Here is a 19,286-nt window from a genome sequence, read left to right as displayed (position 1 = left end):
GTGACTGAAGGGAAATATTCGTGGATGCACGCTTAATATTGCGAAGATGTCAGTTCTCCCACAAATTAACCCATAAGTTAAAAAAATAGAGCAATCAAAACCTGAGGGGACTTTTTTTTTGAAGATTGGCAAGATGATTCTAAGGTCACTATTTTCTAAAAATCAGCCTGAGAAAGAAAAGCAGCAAGATGGATTTACCTTACCCCAGGGAATGTGGCAAAGCTGGAGCAATTGAAACAGAACGGTTCCAGCTCAGGAACAGGACATGGGGTTCAGTGCCAAGTTCAGAACCACGCAGATGCTGGTTTATGAGGGAAGTAGCCTCATAAGTTAGGACAAAAGTGGACAACCTCTTTGGTGGGGGGGGAGGGGGTGGTATGTGATCTTAGAAAACTGCCTCAGAGTGTAAGAGAAATGAAATTATAAGCCTGTCTTACCCACTATTAAATATTCCAGACAGACTGTGGACCTAAATTCAACTATTGAAATATGACTCCAATAGATAAAAACAAAATAGCTTTGAGAATTTGGAGTAGGGAAAGACCTAAAAAAGGCCCCTGGTGGTGGAAAAATAACTAATTGGTTCACATCAGACTGAGCACTGGGTACAGGGAGCTGCCCCCTCTCAATTTCATTCCCTGGTCCAGAACCCACTCAGGGACACAGAGCAGGTGGCCTGGCTCTCCCATTGGCTTCCTGGGGAAAGACGGGAGGTGCTGAGAGCCAGGCCCAGGCAGGGCCTTCAGGGGGCCCAAGGCGGAATGGGGCGACCCATGCTCTCTTATTTTCTTGGTCTGATTTGCTGCTCTGTCCAGGAGTTCAGGCTCACTGTAGGATCTCACAGCAAGAAGCTTCAGATTCAGGCATGGGCGACCTCGAGACCCGGGGCAAAGTTCATCAGTGCAGGCCCTGGGCCTTCTGTTGCTGTCCTCACTCTCAGGGTGAGTGTGGGTCACTCTGAAGCAAGAGATGGGCTGGTCAGTGATTCCCCCCAGTCACCCCTGACTGAACTCCAGGATCTTACCAGGAGCTTGTTCAAAATAAAATAGAAGGCCCCACCCTGAGGCACTGATTCAGCAGGCGTGGGCCAGCTCAGGAATCGGTCTGATTCCCAAGTGTGGCTGGGGTTGGACCGGCCAACCTGGATCCCGTTTCCAGGCCCAGCAGATCAGAACTTCTCAGCTCCCAGTGGCGCAGAACCACCTGGGGCAAGGGGTATGGATGTGGTTTGCCCTGGGGCAGGATGGGTGGGAAGTGCAGTGGTTAGGGTCCGGGGAGAGGTAGGGGGTCCAGCCAGAGATGCCCGTGAGAGCCCAGCTGTAGCCAGACTCCCCTCTAAGATGTCCCCCTCTGCCTGTCCTCCTTGGCTCTGATCCTGCACTGGAACGACCTGTGAATTGCCTGCTTCCTTCCCTGGCCTGGGAGCAAATTGAGGGCAAACACCTTGCATTCATTCATTCAGACATTCATTCATTCATTACACAAATATTTATTAAGACATTCACATGCCAGGGATAGGCCCTAATAGAGATCAAGGCTGAGTCAGCTCCAGAGGGCTTCCAGTCTGCTCAGGAGGCAAGATGTGAGAGCAAGCTGCTCTAGCAACATGCGGGAAATGCTGCGGTAGAGACACGCAACAGGGACAGCCAGCCTCCACGGGAAAGATCTGAAAAGGCTGCCTGAAAGAAGTGGAGTCAGATGTGGTGATGAGTGGGGCAATCAAAGGGGGGTAGAGAAGTGTGTTTCAGACCCACAAGATGGTATGTGCAGGCCTTGGTGGGAACGAAGAAGGTCAAGGTCACTGTACTGAGAGCTGGGAGGGAATGAGGCCATGGTGTGGCTGGGGGCCCTCGCAGGACCCACGTGCAGAAGTGTTTACCTTAGTGCTGGGCCCCAGGGTGGGGGCAGTGAGAGGGTCCCACCCTCCACTCTCCAGGTAGCTCACTTGGACCCTGACTGTAGGGACTGTGTGGTGAGCAGGCTGGGGGGCCTGACCCCACTTCCCCCTCAGTGCCCCCTGTTCCTGGGGGCTGGGCCAGCACTCCCTCTGGGAATCAGCTATTCCTTCAGCACCTCAGGATATAGGATGCTTCTCCGGGTTAGTATGGGCCACTGCCCAGAGCTGGGGAAACGGAGGCTGGGCGAATGGCATGATAGCCCAGGAGTCTCAGAAGCACTGGGCTCCTCTGACCTCTCAGGCTGTTCTACACTGTGTTCCAAGAGAATTCGGTTGTCCAATCCCTCCTTTGGGAATGGCTCTCCTCCTGGGCAAGGGGTCCTGGCCAGCTTCTGAGCACCAGGACCTTGGGCCTTCAGGGCACCCTGGGGCTTCAGAGTGCGCACTGGGCGTGCAAGCTGCATGGGCACCTCCCCTCTGTCCCTGGACAGTGAGCCCCAATCCCCACTGGGAAGGTCAGGCCCTTTCTCCACCTTGGGCAGTCCCAGGCCCATCTGGAGCTGGCCTTGTGCACCGGGACATGGGGCACGGTGACAGCAATGGCCATTGTTGACGTTTTATTCATGTTTTGTGCCAGCCGCTCATACGCTCATTGCCCTCTGTCCATCCCAGAAGCCCTGGGGGTGGGGGGTGGTTTAAAGTCTCAGCAAATACTTTTGGAGATTGAGACTCTCATGGGGAGGCTGTTAAGCTCCCTTAAATCGTGTCATGCAAAGGTTAGACAACAGGCTTTCCGCTTCGTCTTGGGGAGCTCTGCCCCCAACCAGGGACAGGGCAGGACTCACCCAGCAGGCACTGTCCCGGGGCTGTGACCTGGAGGAAGCTGTGCTGCTGACCAGCCTGAGGGTCTGCTGGCTGGGGAGGGGAGGGCTTGGGCGGGGCTCTGGGAACTGAGCAGGGTCCCCCAGCAGCCCTACTCCCCTGAGGATGATGGAAAGCACGCGATGCCTTTTTGAGTTCTCACACTGACAACAGTTGCCTTTACAGTCAGCACATTCACACTGTATCTTTAAGTCAAAAACACGCTACAAAAAAGGCACTATGACCTCAATTTCTATAAAAAATACACATACTTGTTTCTGGAAAAGACTGGAAAGAAATGTATCAACCAGCTAGCGACTATTACCACTGGGTGGCATTCTCTGATAAAATATTTTCCCTTTTGCGTAGCTACATTCTCTGATTTTTCTACTGAGCAATACTCGTGTCATTAAAAGGAACAAGGGGGACAGAATTGGCCAGGAGCGAGCTGGGTGTTGCCCTGGGGGGAGCACCCAAGCGGGGGTCCCAACCTTCCACCGGGAAGGCAGGCCTTATTTGCGCGAGGGAACTGAGTGGCTTGCAGCCCCGTGGGCTCAGGATGAGGGGAGAGAAGTCTCCCCAAAGCCACTCACAGGGCACCCCAAGCTAGAGCTGGCGCCCCGCACCGTGTCGGTGTCACAGCCGTGCGTGGGTGCCGACGCATTATTTGCAGCTTGCCCCACTGGATGGTGTGGTCCTTGAGGGCAGGGCTGGCCGGGTCGCTGGCCAGGCGCCACGGGTGCTGGATGCTGGTGGGAGTGGGAACGCGCCCCACGGCACTGCCTGGCTTACCCTGGCAGCCATCTGCTTCCCAGGGTCCTGTAGGTCCTAAGTCTAACTGCCCCCTGGGCTTCTGTTTTTCAGATCCACTTTCCGGATGTGGAGCGTGTCGAGTGGGCCAACAAGGTAAGGCCCCTGGGGGCTGGCCTTGCCCAGGCCTGGTCCTGCCCAGCTGTCTGCTGCCGAGTCACCGAGTCACTGCAGGGATGGGGGTGGGGCCGCACGTGGACAAAGTCCCTCCCTGGGGTCGCTGGGGTCAGGGCCTTCTGTCTGTCTCTCCCCTTAGCCCTTACCGCCCTCCTGCTGCTTCTCATCACCAGGCCATGACTTTTCTTTGAAAAAAACATGTTTAATTGTGCCATTAATTCAGAAGGCAGCAGAGAGGTTAGAAAATGCTAGAGAGAAAAGTGCGGCCTCCAGCGGCCCCAGGCCCGGTTTAGGCCCTCCTCAGGAGTGGAGGGGGCTGATTCCATGACTGCCTCTGGCCATGGCCTGGCTCCCAGCCCAGACCCGCCCGCACTGGCCGGGTGACCTGGGCAGGCTGCCCGACGTCCCAGAGCTGGTTCCCTCCTCTGAGCAATGAGAATAATTGTGGTCCCTGCCCGTGCGCGTGGCTGTTGTGAGGGTTAACGAGGTCACTGACGCACCTCAGTGCCTGGCCGCATCGTGGGTGCGGGCTAGCCGTCACCACAGGCGTGACTGCTGTTGGGTCACACAGGGAACTCCCTGTGGGCTCTGCTGCCAGCTGCCCCTGGGCTGGGCTCTGGGACTCCACGTCTGCCCTTCACGCCCCTTACAGTGAGAAATCAGTCTGATTCCCGCCTGATCTGCCCAAACCTGCCCCTAAATGTGAAGGCTCGTGCAGCCCTCCGTGAGCCTCCTGACTGTGTCTAACACAGACCTTGCCTCTGTTCTTGATACAGGCTCAGCCCTGAGCAGGAATGACTTGGGTTAGATATAAAAAGGACTTCCCGATGTGTTTTGATCTGCAGTTGCTATGCTCCTGTTACCCAAAATGCCATTGCAAGTGGGTCAAAAACTGTTTTCAGCCTCTTGGGTAAACTTTGGAGGAAGTGGTTTGCCCCTTTAAGAGGTGTGAACAGATTTCTGTGGATGCGTGCAGGCCCAGGGCTGCCCGGACACACCTTGTACTCGAAAGGTGCTGTTCTGTGTGTTTGCTTGTTCCCAGGCCCCACACGATGTGTGACATCTTTCTTGCACCAACACAGAGACCAGTGGGACGAGGCTCCCAGGTGCAGAAACAGTGTGCAGACGAGCCACACACTAGGGCAAAGAGCTTAGTGCACAAGGGGCACTTGGCAAATGGCAAAGCAGCAAGACAGGAAGATGCGACCAGCCCCTAGACAGGCCCCTGAGAGAGATGGGGACAAACCTCACGTCTCCAGGCTCCTCCAGTCAGGGGCTTGGAAAGGGGAGGCGCGTTTTTAAACCGAGGTCCAAGTCTGAGGGAAGGAAGAAGAAAAAGCCTTTACCCCAAACAGAGCCCATCGGTTGGCTCGCCCTTCTTCTGCACCCTCTCCGATCGCCGTCTCTGGCCACCAGGCTCCATCTCTGCCACCCGCCCTCTCTGCCCCCGGGCCCTGCCCGTGTTCCCAGACCTGCACCATGAATCCTTTTGCCATAGAAATCTGCAGAAGACAGCCCTTTCTCGTTGCTAGAAAAAAGCTAAATCCACAGGAAACAATTTAAGTTTCTTCTCTGTGATTTCTTTCTCTTAAACTTCTAGCCAGCTGCTAAATATTTATTCCACAATGAAGGTTCAGATAATTTATGTTTTTAGCACAGAACCGAAAGGCGTGGTAATGTTAGGTTCGGTGAATGACCATTTCATGGCGCTCCACAAAACAGCTCTAGGCCTGGGGGGTCCACTGCCTGTGCACGTGTGAGAACCACTGCGGAGTTGTCCAATGTGTGACGGACAGATGGACGGATAGCTGGGCAGATGGGTGGGGAGGCAGGCAGACAGGTAGTGAAGAATAAGGATCCCATGGTTCTCATACGTATATACCAGTATTTTAAATAGATTTTTTAAATATAACACTTCAGTGTTAAATTTTGGAGTGAAATTTCAAGTTAGATTTCTAGCAAGGGCTGTGGTTAGACCAGAGGAGGCCATGCTCCACGGCCTAAAAGCTGCAGACAGGCTGGGGAGGGGCCCCAGCCTGCCCACCAAGGGCCTCTCCTGTGCTCACAGATCATCTCCCAGATCTGGCCCTACCTGAGCATGATTATGGAAAACAAGTTCCGGGAGAAGCTTGAGCCCAAGATCCGGGAGAAGAGCGTCCACCTGAGGACCTTCACCTTCACCAAGCTCTGCTTCGGACAGAAGGTCAGTGCTGTCTCTCCCGGGAAGGGTGTCCTGGGCCTGCTGTGCAGCCTTCTCCTTCTTCTCCTGCTGTGCTGTTCTCCGTCCCTAACCCCTGCCCCAGGTCACTTGGCTGGGAAAAGATCCCACTGGGCTTCACAGGGGACCTGGCCCCCAGCCGCACTTCCCAGCCCCTGGGCCTCAGCCTCGACCCCTCAGCTTCAGGGCCCAGCCCCACCATCTCTGCGGGCTCCAAGGAAGCCGCGCTTGGAGAGAACAGAGAGGAGGGGTGGGAAACAGTTCCAAATGTCTTGAAAAGATGTCACGTGGGGTGGAAGCCAGCCAGATACGAGATGCACAGTTCACACGTGCTACCCTCAGGCTTTGGCTGGGAGAACACACCCTCACTCGGGACGGTGTGGCTGCTCTGCTAATGGCAGTCAGTGTCACAAACCCAGGCCACGTCTGTGAAGATCATAGGTGGCCCGGGTTACAGAAAGTTCAATTTCACATACGTAACATCCCTATTCTAGGCTGTGCATCTGATTCCACCCTTCACTCCTCTTGCCCCAAAGTGCCCCCTTGGAGTGAGTCTTTCTTTGGTCATCTGAAAACGCACCCCCTGGGCAGAGCGCCGCGATGATATCCATCACGCAGTAAACTGGAGGTGCTGGCCTCCAACCTGCTCCGGAATGAGCAGGTGTCTGCCAACCGCAGGGCGTGGGCCCAGGTCTAAACCATCAGGCCCGGAGTGAGTCCCTGCCTGAGCCCTGGACGGAACGTTCCGGCCCTGTCACTCGGATTCTGCCAGGGCTGGCTGGTCCCAACACCCGCTGGTTCATTTGTTCATTTCCTGTTTTACTCACTCATCTGTGACTGACTGAGCAGGGCTGCATGTGAGGCACCATAGACAGAGGTGGGCACAGCTGTGTCCCTGCCTTCAGGAAGGTCACTGTCCTGTTGTGCAGGCAGATGCGTATACAGGTGAATGACAACATGGCAGTGTAGGTAGGTGAGGTGGTGGAGGAATGCATGAATTCAGGAGGGGAGGGGCACGAATGCTGTGGTAGTCAGGGAAGGCTTCCCGGAGGGGGTGCTATCTGAGCTGGCATTTGTAGAATTCAGCAGGGTGAGAGCCTGGCAGCCTTTACACTGCTGGGTTTATAGCAGGGTGTGCTCAGCTGGGCCAATAGTATGGTGGTGCCCATGGGATGTGGCACTGCTGGGGGGCGGTCCCTTGCTGGCAGCAGAAGCAGGCCTCTCAGCGGCTGGTCCTGAGGAATGATTTTTATCACCCCAGGAGCACCTGTCCAGGGACCTGGAGGCTGACTAGACACCCTGGCCCTGCAGGAGAAATACCTGTCTCCTGGCATTCAAAGCCCTTCCCATCCTGTCTCCTCCCACCTAGGCCTCACCCCGACTCTGCTCCATTGTGGGGGTCACAGAGGACTCCTCAGTGATCTTCCTGGGCTTGGCCAGGACCCAGTGCACTCACCACACCCTCTTCCTTCATCCCCATGAGTGTTTACAGCCCCCTCCGATTCTGGTGTCCATGCCCGGCTCCCCTCTGTGCTCTGATAACCTAGGGCCAGTGACACAACTGCTCTGAGCTTCAGTCTGTTCACACGTAAAAGGAAAGGACCCACTTGTAAGGGTGGCTGTGAGGCATCACTACCAGGCCCGGCCTCAGGGCCGCTCTGCTCTGCGTGGCTGTGTGAGCGGTGTGCTTAGATAGGCACCTGGCCCAGAGCACCAGAGGGGCCCAGTTCCAGCCGTGAACCCCTCACCTCACCGTGAGCCCTGGGCTAGGAGCGCGGCCCCACCAGCACAGCACAGACGTGCAGACAGTGGTTCTCCCTCCTTTGTGGTAGGGTCTCCAGGTGGGCGGCCCTGCCCAGGCCTGGGCTCCGCACACGGGGTCTTGGGGCTGGCTGAGCTGTCACAAGTGCCTGCAAACTGACCCCTGAGGGCTAGGGCTGGGGGTGGGGGGACGGTGGCTCCTGTGGTACCTTTCTCTGCATTTTGGCTCTGTTCTCTTTGATAGCCTTTCAGCTGGCAATGCTGTGTGAGTGCCGCTTTCTGTGGGGAGAATGGAAAGGTGATGGAATGCTTCCTCTAGTATGGTGGACCGAATTGTGTCTTTGATATTTATTATGAAAAAGTTTTAAAAACTAAACATTGAAAGAATTAACCATCCAATTGTACAATTAACCTTTTCTATGTTTGCTCTAGTTCATATCCATGCCTCTATCACTCTTGTCATCTTTTTCTAAATGCATTTCAAACTAAGTTCCCAATGTTAGCGAGTTTTGCCCCTAACCACGTCAGCATGTGTTTCACTTGCACTCAAATGAAATTTATTTTTCACTCTTGATAGATAACAGCCTAGCCCCACTCCAATGCATGGGAGGGAAGAGCCTAGGCAGAGAGGGGAAGAAAAATGATTTAGGGACTCAGCCCTTGCCCCAGAGGCTGGGGACTATGGCCTCAGCCTGGGGCCCTCATATTCCCAGGGTCAGGCCACCCAGCCAGGGACTCTGCCCTCTTGCTTTACCCTTAGGGGGCCAATCCCTACTTATCTACCAGAATTGCTTCTTAGCCATCTCCTCCTCCAGGAAGCCTTCACTGACCTCTGCCCACCCCAAGCTGGGTTGGAAGGTGTTCCCAAAGTCCCCAAATGCCCATGTGATAGTGTAGGCCACCCCCCATAGTCCCCGCTGTCTCCTTTGCTGGGCTGCGAGCCCATGAGAGCAGGCTCGGTCACCTTGCTCCTTGCCTTCTCCCCAGGCCAGCTCCTGGTGCAGAGTGGGTGGTAGGAGAGAGACACAAGGGTGCACATTCTAGGGTGGGAAGTATCGGGGTGACAAAGGCAGACAGAGGCTGTGGGTTAGATTTTGGGGTTTGTGCCTCATCCCAGGAGTACGGGGTCATGTTGCTTGCAGTGGACAAAACCCAGGGTTGGGATGGGGCAGTAGCAGCCTGGGCTGCAAGGCCTTGGCTGACCTCGCCCCCTGGCATCTCTTCCAGTGCCCCAGGGTCAACGGCGTCAAGGCACACACCAACAAGCACAACCGGAGGCAGGTGGTGCTGGACCTGCAGATCTGGTGAGTGTGGAGCCTGTGGGGGCCAGGTGTGGGGGCCAGGGGCACACTCTGTGGGAATAGTCAGTTTGAAGCTGGGGCGGCGTATGTACACTCTAATTTGGGGTGTGAACGCCCCTCAGAGTACAGCTCCCTTGCCTGTGCTGGGCTGAAGCACAAGTTCCCTGTTTGGGACAAGGAGTGTCAGGAGAATGGATTGTCCCAGGGGAGCCACCGTCCTGGCTTCTCCCAGCAGGCCAGGCCCTCGGTGTGCTCTGGTACCCAGGCCCAGGCAACAGCGCTTCCTCAGAAGCCAGGGCCAGGTCACCTGGAGGTTCAGACCAGCTGCCTCAGGGAGGATGCAGCAAGAGGGAGCAAGGGTGACAAGAAGATGCTGGGACTTGTAGTGGGGCCCAGGGAGCTCCGAGCACAGGCTGTGAGGGAATTGGGCTCTGTGTCACCTCAGAAAAACCAAAGGATGCAAAGACACATGAGGGAGTTGTTCAGTGGGTTGGGCAAGGGCATCTTTTTTGAATGAGGTTTGTAATAGGCTTGAGTTAGTGAGAAGGGAGATTGAAACCAGGAAGTCTTCCTGGAGGTGGTGCGATTTAAACCGTGTTTTAAAGGAATGAGGATCAACTCCTGAGGTTCCAGAATGTTGCCGTTCCTTCCCAGTGTCTCATATTTCCTGTCCATAGCCCAGAGGCTGGCACGGAGGGCACATTGGGAAAGCAAGGAGTCAGCTTGGGGAACAGCCTCCCCGTTTGGGGGCCGGTTTCAAGTGCGTTGGGCTGGTGATGGCTATTGGGCATCCTGGCCCCAAGGCACTGCCACAGACCCTTGTATGGATGCTTGGGGCCCGTCAAGGTCATCTGGGGTACCCACCTCACTTTCCAGGCAGCTCAGGCGGCTCCCAGAGTGCCCAGGCTTCCCCCCACCCCAGACCTTTCAGGGGGTGCTCAGCATTTCTGTGACATCAGCTCCCCTGCCTGTGTCCTGCAGGTATTTGATGGCCGCCTTCTCCCTCCCCTCACTCTTCTCAGGGTCTCCTGATCCTTAGCCTCGCAGGCACGCATTCTGGGCTCCCTGTGCCCATCTCTTGGCAAGAGCGGCCAGCAGGACTCAGGCTCCTAAGAACGTTGCCTCCCCCCCTTGCCCACCCCCAGAAACACCCTGGGTGAGGGCTGGGTGTAAGCAGTGTGGCTGCTCTGTCCTCAGGGAAGAGACTGGGCAGAGATGGGGCAGGAGCATAGCATCAGCAGAGGGGTGGGCACCGTGTTTACCAAGAGCCCCTCCTTCACATCCATGGGGTGCCGTGGGACACGGTGGTGCCCAGAGTCACTGTCATGGGCAGAGGCGGGCGGTGTGCTTGGGACTGCTGGTGCAGGGACATGGGCTTCTGCGCCCCAGGGTCTGGGCCTAAGTTGGTGTCTGCACAGAGCCAAGAAAAGCCAAGGCTGTGAGAGAGACCGTGTCCGGGTGAGGCAGGACTGGGGCTGGGGGTGCTGGGCCAGTTTCCCAGCCTCTCTGAGTAGTGCACTTGCCCCTATTCTCCACCTTCCTTCTCCCTCCCCACTTCCAGCTACATTGGGGACTGTGAGATCAGCGTGGAGCTGCAGAAGATACAGGCTGGTGTGAACGGGATCCAGGTGAGTGGAGCCTGCCAGGACTCACCCCCCCTTCCTGTCCCTGGGGCAGGGATCAGAGTGGGGGGGCAGCGGGGGCAGAATGGGCTTGCACTAGAGCAGGCTGCGGAAGTGGGTGATGACACCAAACCCTGGCTGGTAACGACTGAGGGACTCCAGGCCAGAGGTCATAGGGCCAGGAAGTGATGGCTGGGCCTCACCAGCCTGCTGCTCAGCCTCACAGCCTCACACTTGTAAAAGTTTGTAAAGTCCCTCAGAGAGACGTCGGTGGCCCAGGGAAGAGAGGTCCTGTTTACAGGGTAATGCAGACCCTATGCTTAGAAACCAGGGAGGATCGAGAAGGTGGAAAGGTCTCACAGCAGGACTACCGGAGCTGAGTGGGCCGGGCCGGCCTGAAATGTGGGCAGGGCTGCAGGCCGCTGGGTCCAGTGCACCTGGGGAGGCAGTGGGTTCATGGTCCTCTGGAGAGGGGGCAAAGGTGTGGCATGTTCGTTTCTGAGTGTGGTCCCTGTTGTGACAGCAGGCGGCCCTCGTATTTGGGGGTGGCATGGGCCTGGGCCTGAGTGAGACAGCGGTGGCCTCAGCCGAGTGCTGCAGGTGCAGGAGGAAGGGAGGCCCCTCACAGGCCCCCCACAGGCCCCCTGTGCCATCCAGTTGCAGGGCACACTGCGGATCATCCTGGACCCTCTCCTGGTAGACAAGCCGTTCGTGGGAGCCGTGACCATGTTCTTTCTTCAAAAGCCGGTGAGCCCCATGGAAGCAAGGCAGGCCTCTCACTCCCTGGGGGTGAGTGCATGCCTGCTGGGCCCCAGGCACTGGCTGGAGCCAAGACTGGAGGCCGCCCAAGCCCATCCAGGCCAGGGCACTCCACACACCTGTCCCGTGTGCCCTAAGGCAGCCTGAGGTTCCTGACTCAGCTCTCCACAAGACCACACACAGCTCAGAGAGGAGCCTTGCCAGGGTCACACAGGGTCCATGTGCACTGGCCACTCTGGCGGTCATCCTGACAGGGAAGCAGCAGGTCTGACAGCCGTGGCCCATCCTGAGCCAGGGCCTGAGCAGGACTGGGAGGTGCCCTCACTGCCTGACACCCCCAGCAGGCTGGGCTCTCCATGCGGGTGGGTGTGAGGCACTCGGCAGAGGGTTCTTAGTCCTGGACTTCTGGCTCTTGGCGGCCTAACAGCCTCCCTCTGCCCCGCAGCACCTACAGATCAACTGGACCGGCCTGACCAACCTGCTGGATGCACCAGGAATCAAGTAAGTGCCTGTGAGCACTGCCAGGCCAAGCCCAAGTGTGGGGCTCTTGGGGGTTGTGCAGTCAGTGACTGGAGGTGCACAATGGCTGACCTCCTCTGGGCTCCCTGTGTGGGGAGAGGGGGAGGCACTGGGTTCTCCCCCATCCAAGGGAGATACGTTGGGGCTTGGGGGGCTACCAGTGTTGTTTGGATAGACACTGTGCCTGGAAAACACACACACACACGTGTGCACGCACATGTACATGTGCACACACACACAGGTCACAGGTGAGCAGAGGGGATAATTGGATGTGATGTCCTAGAGGAGCCAGGTGGGCTAATGAGGCTCCTGGCTTTGCTGGTTAGCAACTGTGTGACTTTGGACAAATGACTTCACCTCTCTGGGCAGTTCCTCAGTAAAAGCAGGGCCTGGATTTTCTGTCTTGGGGTCCCTGGGAGAACACTTAAGAGTGTGTGGTGGTGTGGACACACACAAGAGACTTCCCCTCGTCCTTCTCACCGAGTGTGTGCTGACAAGCCCATGTGGCCACCCCCAACCATGGCCCAAACACAGGCTAGGACTGGGGCTGGGGGTTCTTACAGCAGGTGCCAGTGAGGAGGAGCTGGTCTGGGAAATCCCACCTTCCTGGGGCTGGCAGGTGGGGGTGCTGCACTCCGAGCTGCAGGCCCCCAGCAGAGAAGGGCTCCAGTCTATGTGGACACACCCCCAGCAGGGAGGGGCAGTTGGGCCAGCCAGGGCACTCACCTGCTGGCTCGCCAGCTCAGGTGGCTGCCCCGACCTGTGGGGAGGACCCGTTGCTAGCTCACTGGGGGACGTTCCCACTGATCTCGGCCCTCTGGACCCAGGATCCAGTCACAGGTTTTTCATCCAGAGAATGTTTACTGAGCACATACTGTGACCAGTCCTCTTCCAGAAACTGTCACTGCTCCCCCTGGGGGCAGAGTCAGCCAGTAGACAAAGAACATTTGGGTGCGATGTCAGGGCTGAGGCAGCAAATGTCAGCTGGCACCTACTGTGCACTAGGCACTGCTCTCAGCACGTTCCACATGTAAGTCATTCCCGTAAAAATGCTCAGAGGTGGGTATGATGCTCCTCAGTTTCGATTCAAGGAAACTGAGGTCCAAAGGTTATCAAGCTGCCCAAGGTCACATAGCTTCTCACACAGCTTCAGGTCCTCACTCGTAGCTCCCATGCTGTGATGCCTCGGGGTAGAACAAAGCAGGATTGGGGGTGGCAGTGGTCAGGGCTGTGTCCACCCTGGCACTCTGCTCCTGTGGCAGCTCCAGGGATGGGTGGAGGGGCAGGTGGCCTGGGGGAGATGGTGCCACCCCTACACGGATGTTCCCACCCATTGTTCCCAGCGAGGTGTCAGACAGCCTGCTGGAGGACCTCATTGCCACCCACCTGGTACTGCCCAACCGTGTGACCTTGCCCGTGAAGAAGGACTTGGATGTGACCAACTTGCGCTTCCCTCTGCCCTGCGTGAGTACCCACATCAGCTGCAGAGCACAGGGCCCAGTGTTGGGGAGGGTGCATTTTCACATGGTAATTCTTATTTCTGCCCTGGGGGGGCATGACACCTTGCTTCTACAGGGCAAAGACTGAGTCACCCATCTAGGGAGGGACAAAACCCAGGTGGCCTTCCTTCCTGGGTCCTGGTGCCCCTATGTGGCCTGGGCTGCGGACTATGAATGGTCACACACACACACACACATACACATGCCTCCGCTCTCACCCTCCTTCAGGGACAGGCAGTTCCCCGACTCCATCCTTGGGGTCTACTGGGAAGGAGATGTTCAGTAGGGCCAGATGTGGGGCTTTCTTGGGTGCTCGGCACTACTGCCCCCTCCATCCTGGGTCCAGCTAGGGAGGCCCCTGAGGACAGTCATGTGGTCTCCCTACAGAAGGTGCCCTGGCCATGGCCCAGAGCCCCCTGGGCTGGGAGTCAGGGCCTCAGGAGAGGAGCAAGTGCCCTTTTCACCATCAGCACCAGTATGGCATCAGCCTACGGAGGCCATGCAGGGTCGAGGGGCCAGCCAGCGAGGGAACACACACGTCCTCTCGGCCTTCCCATAATGGTGCCCGGGCTCCACCCCACACTACGGGTTGGGCAGTCTCAGAGTAACAATACAGCACCACTGCCTACATCGTAACTACTAAAAACGTCATTCCTGGGGCGTATCCCACTCAAACTGCACTGTCAAGTGGCTGCTCTTCAAACTCTCTAGGAATAGGTCCTCTGCATGCGACACCAACTGCCCACGAATATTTACATTGATTTGTTCCAGTCCTTTCTCTATTTTTAGGGTTTAGTTTTTACCTTAACTTCCTTTTGCAATCAGGTAAAAAACATGTGCATGCTTCCAAAGTCCAATATAACGAAACAAATTACATTTTAAGGAGTTTGGCTTCTATCCCTTGTCCCTCCACCTAGTCTCCACCTTCCCCCTGTACGTAATGGTTTGTCCTTCCGCTGTCGCCACCATTTGTTTTCCAGCACGAGCAGCCCTGTGCACGTGCTGCTGTGTGCTGGATCCCACATGGTGGGTGGGTGCACATCCAGGTCTCCTGCCTTGATTCAGGTCGGGCGTCGTGCAGATTGCCCACGACCGTGTCGGCGGGCCCTTCCTCATTCTGACGGCTGCTCTGTTTTCACTGGCTCTCGATTGACAGTTGAGTCATGTCTGGTTTTTGCTCAATATACTGTCATAAAGAGCCTTGCAACATCTTTTTATATTTTTGCAGTATGCCTTTAGGGCTAGAAATGGGATTGATTGCTGGCTCAAAGGGAAAATGCATATGTACTTACAATAAAAAATAATAATTCTAGGCAGGAAGGCTACTAGCCCCTAAACTGCATTTTCTCCCCAGTTCTTGGCTCTGTCCTGCCTTAAGACACAGCACAGAATGTGCTGGGGCCTTTGTGGGCACAGAAACCCACTGCTAGCAGCGAGCAGTGGCCCCAGGGCTGTCTACACCTCGGTACCGGGAAGAAATGACCCTGGAAGTCAGTCTACGTGTAGGTTACAGTGAGGGGCTGAATACAGTGAGGGGCTGAATACAGGAGGAGACCTTCTCAGGGGGCTGGGTTGGGCATGGTAGTTGGCACAGAAGGAAATGGCTGGAGTTGGATAAGCCATTCACTTGGCAGGCTTGGGTGGCCAGCAGTGTGGGTGGGGCCTCGTAGCACAGTGCACAGGGCCCTGGGCCCTGCCATCACGTGCTGCATGGCCCTGGCCAGGAGACTGCTGTCTCTCTGTCCAGACCATGGAGAGGGTGAGCTGGGCTAGGGTGATGTCTGGTGGCTTTACCTCTGGTACTGTGGGCCTTGAGGGCTGGTGCAGCCCGGGGAGCAGTGGTGAGCTTTGGGCTGGGCCTTTTCCAGGGGGTGATCAGAGTCCACTTGCTGGAGGCAGAGAAGCTGGCCCAGATGGACCACTTCCTAGGAATCCGAGGCAAGTCAGACCCCTATGCCAAGGTGAGCATTGGCCTGCAGCATTTCCGGAGCAAGACTATCTACAAGAACCTGAACCCGACCTGGAATGAGATGTTCGAGGTGAGGGTCTCCTCAGACACAATTAGCTACTTAGATGTTTTCCAGGCTCCACTCTGGGTTGAGCTGGGTGTAGACAGGGACCTCGCCCTCAAGTGCCAGTGTGGCAACAGTGGGCCACAGGAGTGCGCCTTGGGCACAACCCCACTTTGCAGACCTACCAGGCTCTCAGAGGTGGGCCACTGTGGCCCTGCTGGAGGGAAAGCCCATAGATGAGTTCCCACACCCCTTTCCCACCAGAGTCAGCTGCGCTGTTGGGTTTTCAAATCAGAGTAAAAGAGAAAACCTCCTAGAGGCAGTTCTGTCCCAATCCTCTCAGCCAGAGCCAGATGCCAGGAACCTGAAGCTGTTCCCTAAGTTCAGCCACAACCCCTACCACGGGAAGGGTTGGCCCCAGAGCCTGTTAAGGGCTCTGGAAGATGCAAGCCCCATGCGGAACATGCAGCAGCCACTGCCCCCGAGCACCCACACTGCCATGGGCTTGCACCTGGTGCTTCTAATCGCTGCACCTTGCAGGGGAGGGCATCCCTCCCTTCTTACAGGTTTTCCAGGCACCAAGAAGGGCAGGAACCTTCCTGGGGCTCCAAGCTGGCAGACGGTGGAACTGGAATTTAGCTCCCCCTGGGCGATGTGTGAGGTCTGCTTCGTCAGCTGCTGTGGCCTGCAGGTCAACTTGCCTCTCTTTTCTTCCAGTTCATAGTGTACGAAGTCCCTGGGCAAGACCTGGAGGTGGACCTGTACGATGAGGATACCGACAGGGATGACTTCCTGGGCAGGTGAGGAGGGCTGAGCTGGGAGAGGGGGTGCTGGGCCTTCTGTCCCTGGGCCTTCCAAACCTCCCTTCTAGATGTCTCCCGAGTGTCCAGCCCTGGGCTGGGGCCTGGAGGTAGAGAGGATTCCAAGGTTTATATACCATAGGCTCTGCTTTCTATGATCTTGGTAACATACCCAGAGTCCCCAGTTGGAGCAGTGGGCAGGGGCAGAGCTGGCCTTGGTGACCAGGTCTCCAGTGTCAGGGACCATGGCCACTCACTGGGGCAGAACACAGAAACTTGGCTGTGTGAGGACCGACATGGCTTGGCGGGGTCTGCCTGTCAAAACTGTAAACTTACGTCTCTTGGTCCTGCAGTCCCACTTCCAGACCCTGTACAAGCTATACCTGACACGCGTATCACAGAACTGTCTGAGGTGGCAAAACAGCAAAGCTGGAAATCGCCCTGGCTGGGTGGCTCAGTTGGTTGGAGCGTTGTCCCACACACCAAAAGGCTGAGGGTTGGACCCCCAGTCGGGAGGTGTATGGGAGGGAACCAATCACTGTTTCTCACATTCATGTTACTCTCCCCCCTCCTTCCTCACTCTCTCAACATTGATAAAATATATCCTTGAGTGAGAACTTAAAAAAAAGCTGAGAACAATTTGAATGTCCAGCCTCAGAGGACACCAGATGAATGTTGGAATATATTTGCCATTGCCAAGCGAGTCTTCTGCAGCTTTAAAAAATGAGTGGGGTCCGTGCGTGTTGGCCTGGGGGGCACCTGCTGTGTTTCAGGATGGGGGAGAGAGCCATTGTGTGCAGTTTGGTTCACCTTTCCAGGGAGGACCCTGGGGGGTGGGGGTGGGGGTGTGTGTGTGCGTGCGCGCGCGTGTGCACAAGAAAAGGTGTGGAAGGTATGCAGTGGGCTGCTGACACTGCTCATCTCGGGTGGACTGGGAGGCAAAAAAAGGATTTTACACAAATCTTCATGCTCCTGCAGCTTGTTCCCACGAACACAGGATTTTAGAAAGTATAACAAAATACAGTGGGAGGAGCACAATCCAACAGCCTAAGAAACAGCCCACAAGCAAATGGTGCTTATCTTTTTTCTCACCTTAATAAAAGTTTTAACTTTTGTAATGTTGCAGATTTGAAGTATGGCTTGTGATTCCTGTTTTTTGATAACTCATTTCAAGCTTTTTCTAAGCTCAAGCACACTTCCAACAGTCACACAGAATTAATTTCCCCTCTGCCTGGAGTCAGGGAGGTGGTAGGCAGGCTGTGAACGTGGGCACTGCCTCCTTTCACACCCCCGCCAGCCATCTGTCCTGTGGAAGGCCTGGGGGCAGTTCGGGATTGGAGAGGCATGTGGTTGTTGCAGTGACTGCAGGAGGTGGTGTCACTGGCATTCGGAGGGCCCCAGACAGGGAGGCTGAGTCCCTGCGATGCACGGGCAGTTTTGCACAATGAAGAACCATCCCACTCAAGTGCCAGTAGCACCATCACTGAGAATCTGCAGCCGATGCGTCCGGCAGTGTCTGCTTGTTCCCCTCTGGGGAGGCAGCATGCCCGGGACGCAGCACTCATGGCTGGACAGTCCTTCCTCTGCTGGGGCTGAAGGTCGTCTCCGAGGGGTTCCTTGGCAGGAACTAGATCCTGTCTCAAGGGCCCTACTCGGATGTTTGACAGCAGTTCCGAGGGTGGGCCTCCACGCAGCCTGCTGCTTGCCTCCTGGCAGCTGAGCTGAACCCACTCCCCGTGTCTTCCAGCCTGCAGATCTGCCTCGGGGATGTCCTGGCGAACAGAGTGGTGGATGAGGTAGAGTTGGTGCTCGCACCCCCTCCCCGTGGACAACTCTGCAGGTTGTTTTAGCCCAGCACCACCCCTGGTGCTATGAAATGGCCCCTTCTGTGCTGAGCCACACGTGCCAGCCTTCAGGGGCAAGAGCTGGGCCAGACACAGACGGGTCCAAGGGACCCACCGGGGCCTGTGTTGGAAGAAGCTTCCTGGAAACACCCACAGAACAAAGACCTCCAGCAGGGCACAGTCACATACAGGGGAGGGCAGGCTGGGCCTGGGCAGGAGGGTTTTTCCGACCGGAAGTGTAGCACTTCAGTCCTGTAACCTCATCTCCTAGACCCTCAAGCCCCAAGTCCGCCCTGCCTGAGCTGGTCGCCGCTTTCCCTGACACCTCTATTAGGGCTCCACCAGGTCCCAGAACTGAGCTGCCCGCAGAGGGTCAGTAGCGCCTCACTGGCCCTTTCCCCGAGCTTTTCTTTCCCTTGTCTCCCCACAGTGGTTTGTCCTGAATGACACCACCACTGGGCGGCTGCACCTGAGGCTGGAATGGCTTTCACTGATCGCTGACCCAGAAGTTCTGACTGAGGTGAGTATGGGGGTTCGGAGTCCCCAGCAGAAAGTGGGGGTGGGTGGGGGCTGTGGTGGGGCTGGTCATGTGTGGGATGTGCGTGTGGAGGGAGGGAGGGAGCTGAGCCCTGACACGCTGAGTCTTCAGGCCCCCACCTTTTAGAGAAATGTCCCGCAGCCCTGCCTCCTGACAGGGCAGCTCCTGATCTCTCTCAAGAGCTGGACGGAGAGTCTCAGCCGTCTTCAGGGAAACTGGGCTCCTTAGAAGCTGCATGTTAGTGACCGTCAGCCCAGATTATAGGGAAAAGCCACCCTGTGTTTGACTTCAATCCACCACACTGCAGTCAGAGTCGCAGCCTGGACAAGCTGGGTTGTGAGGGATCTCATGGCCAGTGCTGAGGGCTGGCTGGCTTCCTTCTGCCATGAACAGCCTTCTTTCCCAAACTGGTCTGTGTGCCAGTTCTGGGGGCACCTAGTGAGGGTCTGTGTCTGCTCACAGGACCATGCTGGCCTTTCCACTGCCATCCTCGTGGTCTTTCTGGAGAGCGCCTGCAACCTGCCGGTGAGTGGTGACCTGGTCAGTGTCACACACGCCCTGCCTTTTGCCCAACCCTTTCTAATACTCACTCGAAATGGAAGTTCACAAATGTGCCCTTTTGCCCTTCTTGTACCACAGAGGAGCCCTTTTGACTACTTGAATTGCGAGTATCGAGCCAAAAAACTCTCCAGATTTACCAAGGTAAGAGTGTGTATGTGGCTGGAAAC

The 19,286-nt window shown here is 56.4% G+C and overlaps 1 protein-coding gene across 1 annotated transcript in view; it reads left to right on the top strand.

The window, feature by feature from the left end:
• ESYT3 (extended synaptotagmin 3) overlaps window positions 1–19,286 on the top strand; it is a 55,526-nt gene that overhangs the window by 14,937 nt on the left and 21,303 nt on the right. Inside the window, exons 2-14 of the mRNA XM_037061197.1 lie at window positions 3,623–3,664; window positions 5,754–5,888; window positions 8,892–8,968; window positions 10,527–10,593; window positions 11,245–11,334; window positions 11,792–11,847; window positions 13,209–13,329; window positions 15,233–15,403; window positions 16,094–16,176; window positions 17,924–17,972; window positions 18,451–18,540; window positions 19,021–19,083; window positions 19,198–19,260. Coding sequence (XP_036917092.1) covers window positions 3,623–3,664; window positions 5,754–5,888; window positions 8,892–8,968; window positions 10,527–10,593; window positions 11,245–11,334; window positions 11,792–11,847; window positions 13,209–13,329; window positions 15,233–15,403; window positions 16,094–16,176; window positions 17,924–17,972; window positions 18,451–18,540; window positions 19,021–19,083; window positions 19,198–19,260 — 1,107 coding nt within the window. The remainder of the gene's footprint in view (window positions 1–3,622; window positions 3,665–5,753; window positions 5,889–8,891; window positions 8,969–10,526; window positions 10,594–11,244; window positions 11,335–11,791; window positions 11,848–13,208; window positions 13,330–15,232; window positions 15,404–16,093; window positions 16,177–17,923; window positions 17,973–18,450; window positions 18,541–19,020; window positions 19,084–19,197; window positions 19,261–19,286) is intronic.

This window comes from Sturnira hondurensis, unplaced genomic scaffold, assembly GCF_014824575.4.
Source record: "Sturnira hondurensis isolate 20B ecotype Veracruz unplaced genomic scaffold, ASM1482457v3 Scaffold0013299, whole genome shotgun sequence".
NCBI classification, from domain to species: domain Eukaryota; kingdom Metazoa; phylum Chordata; class Mammalia; order Chiroptera; family Phyllostomidae; genus Sturnira; species Sturnira hondurensis.
The sequence above is the reverse complement of the archived record's forward strand: the minus strand, read 5'-3'. Positions and strand labels throughout refer to the sequence as shown.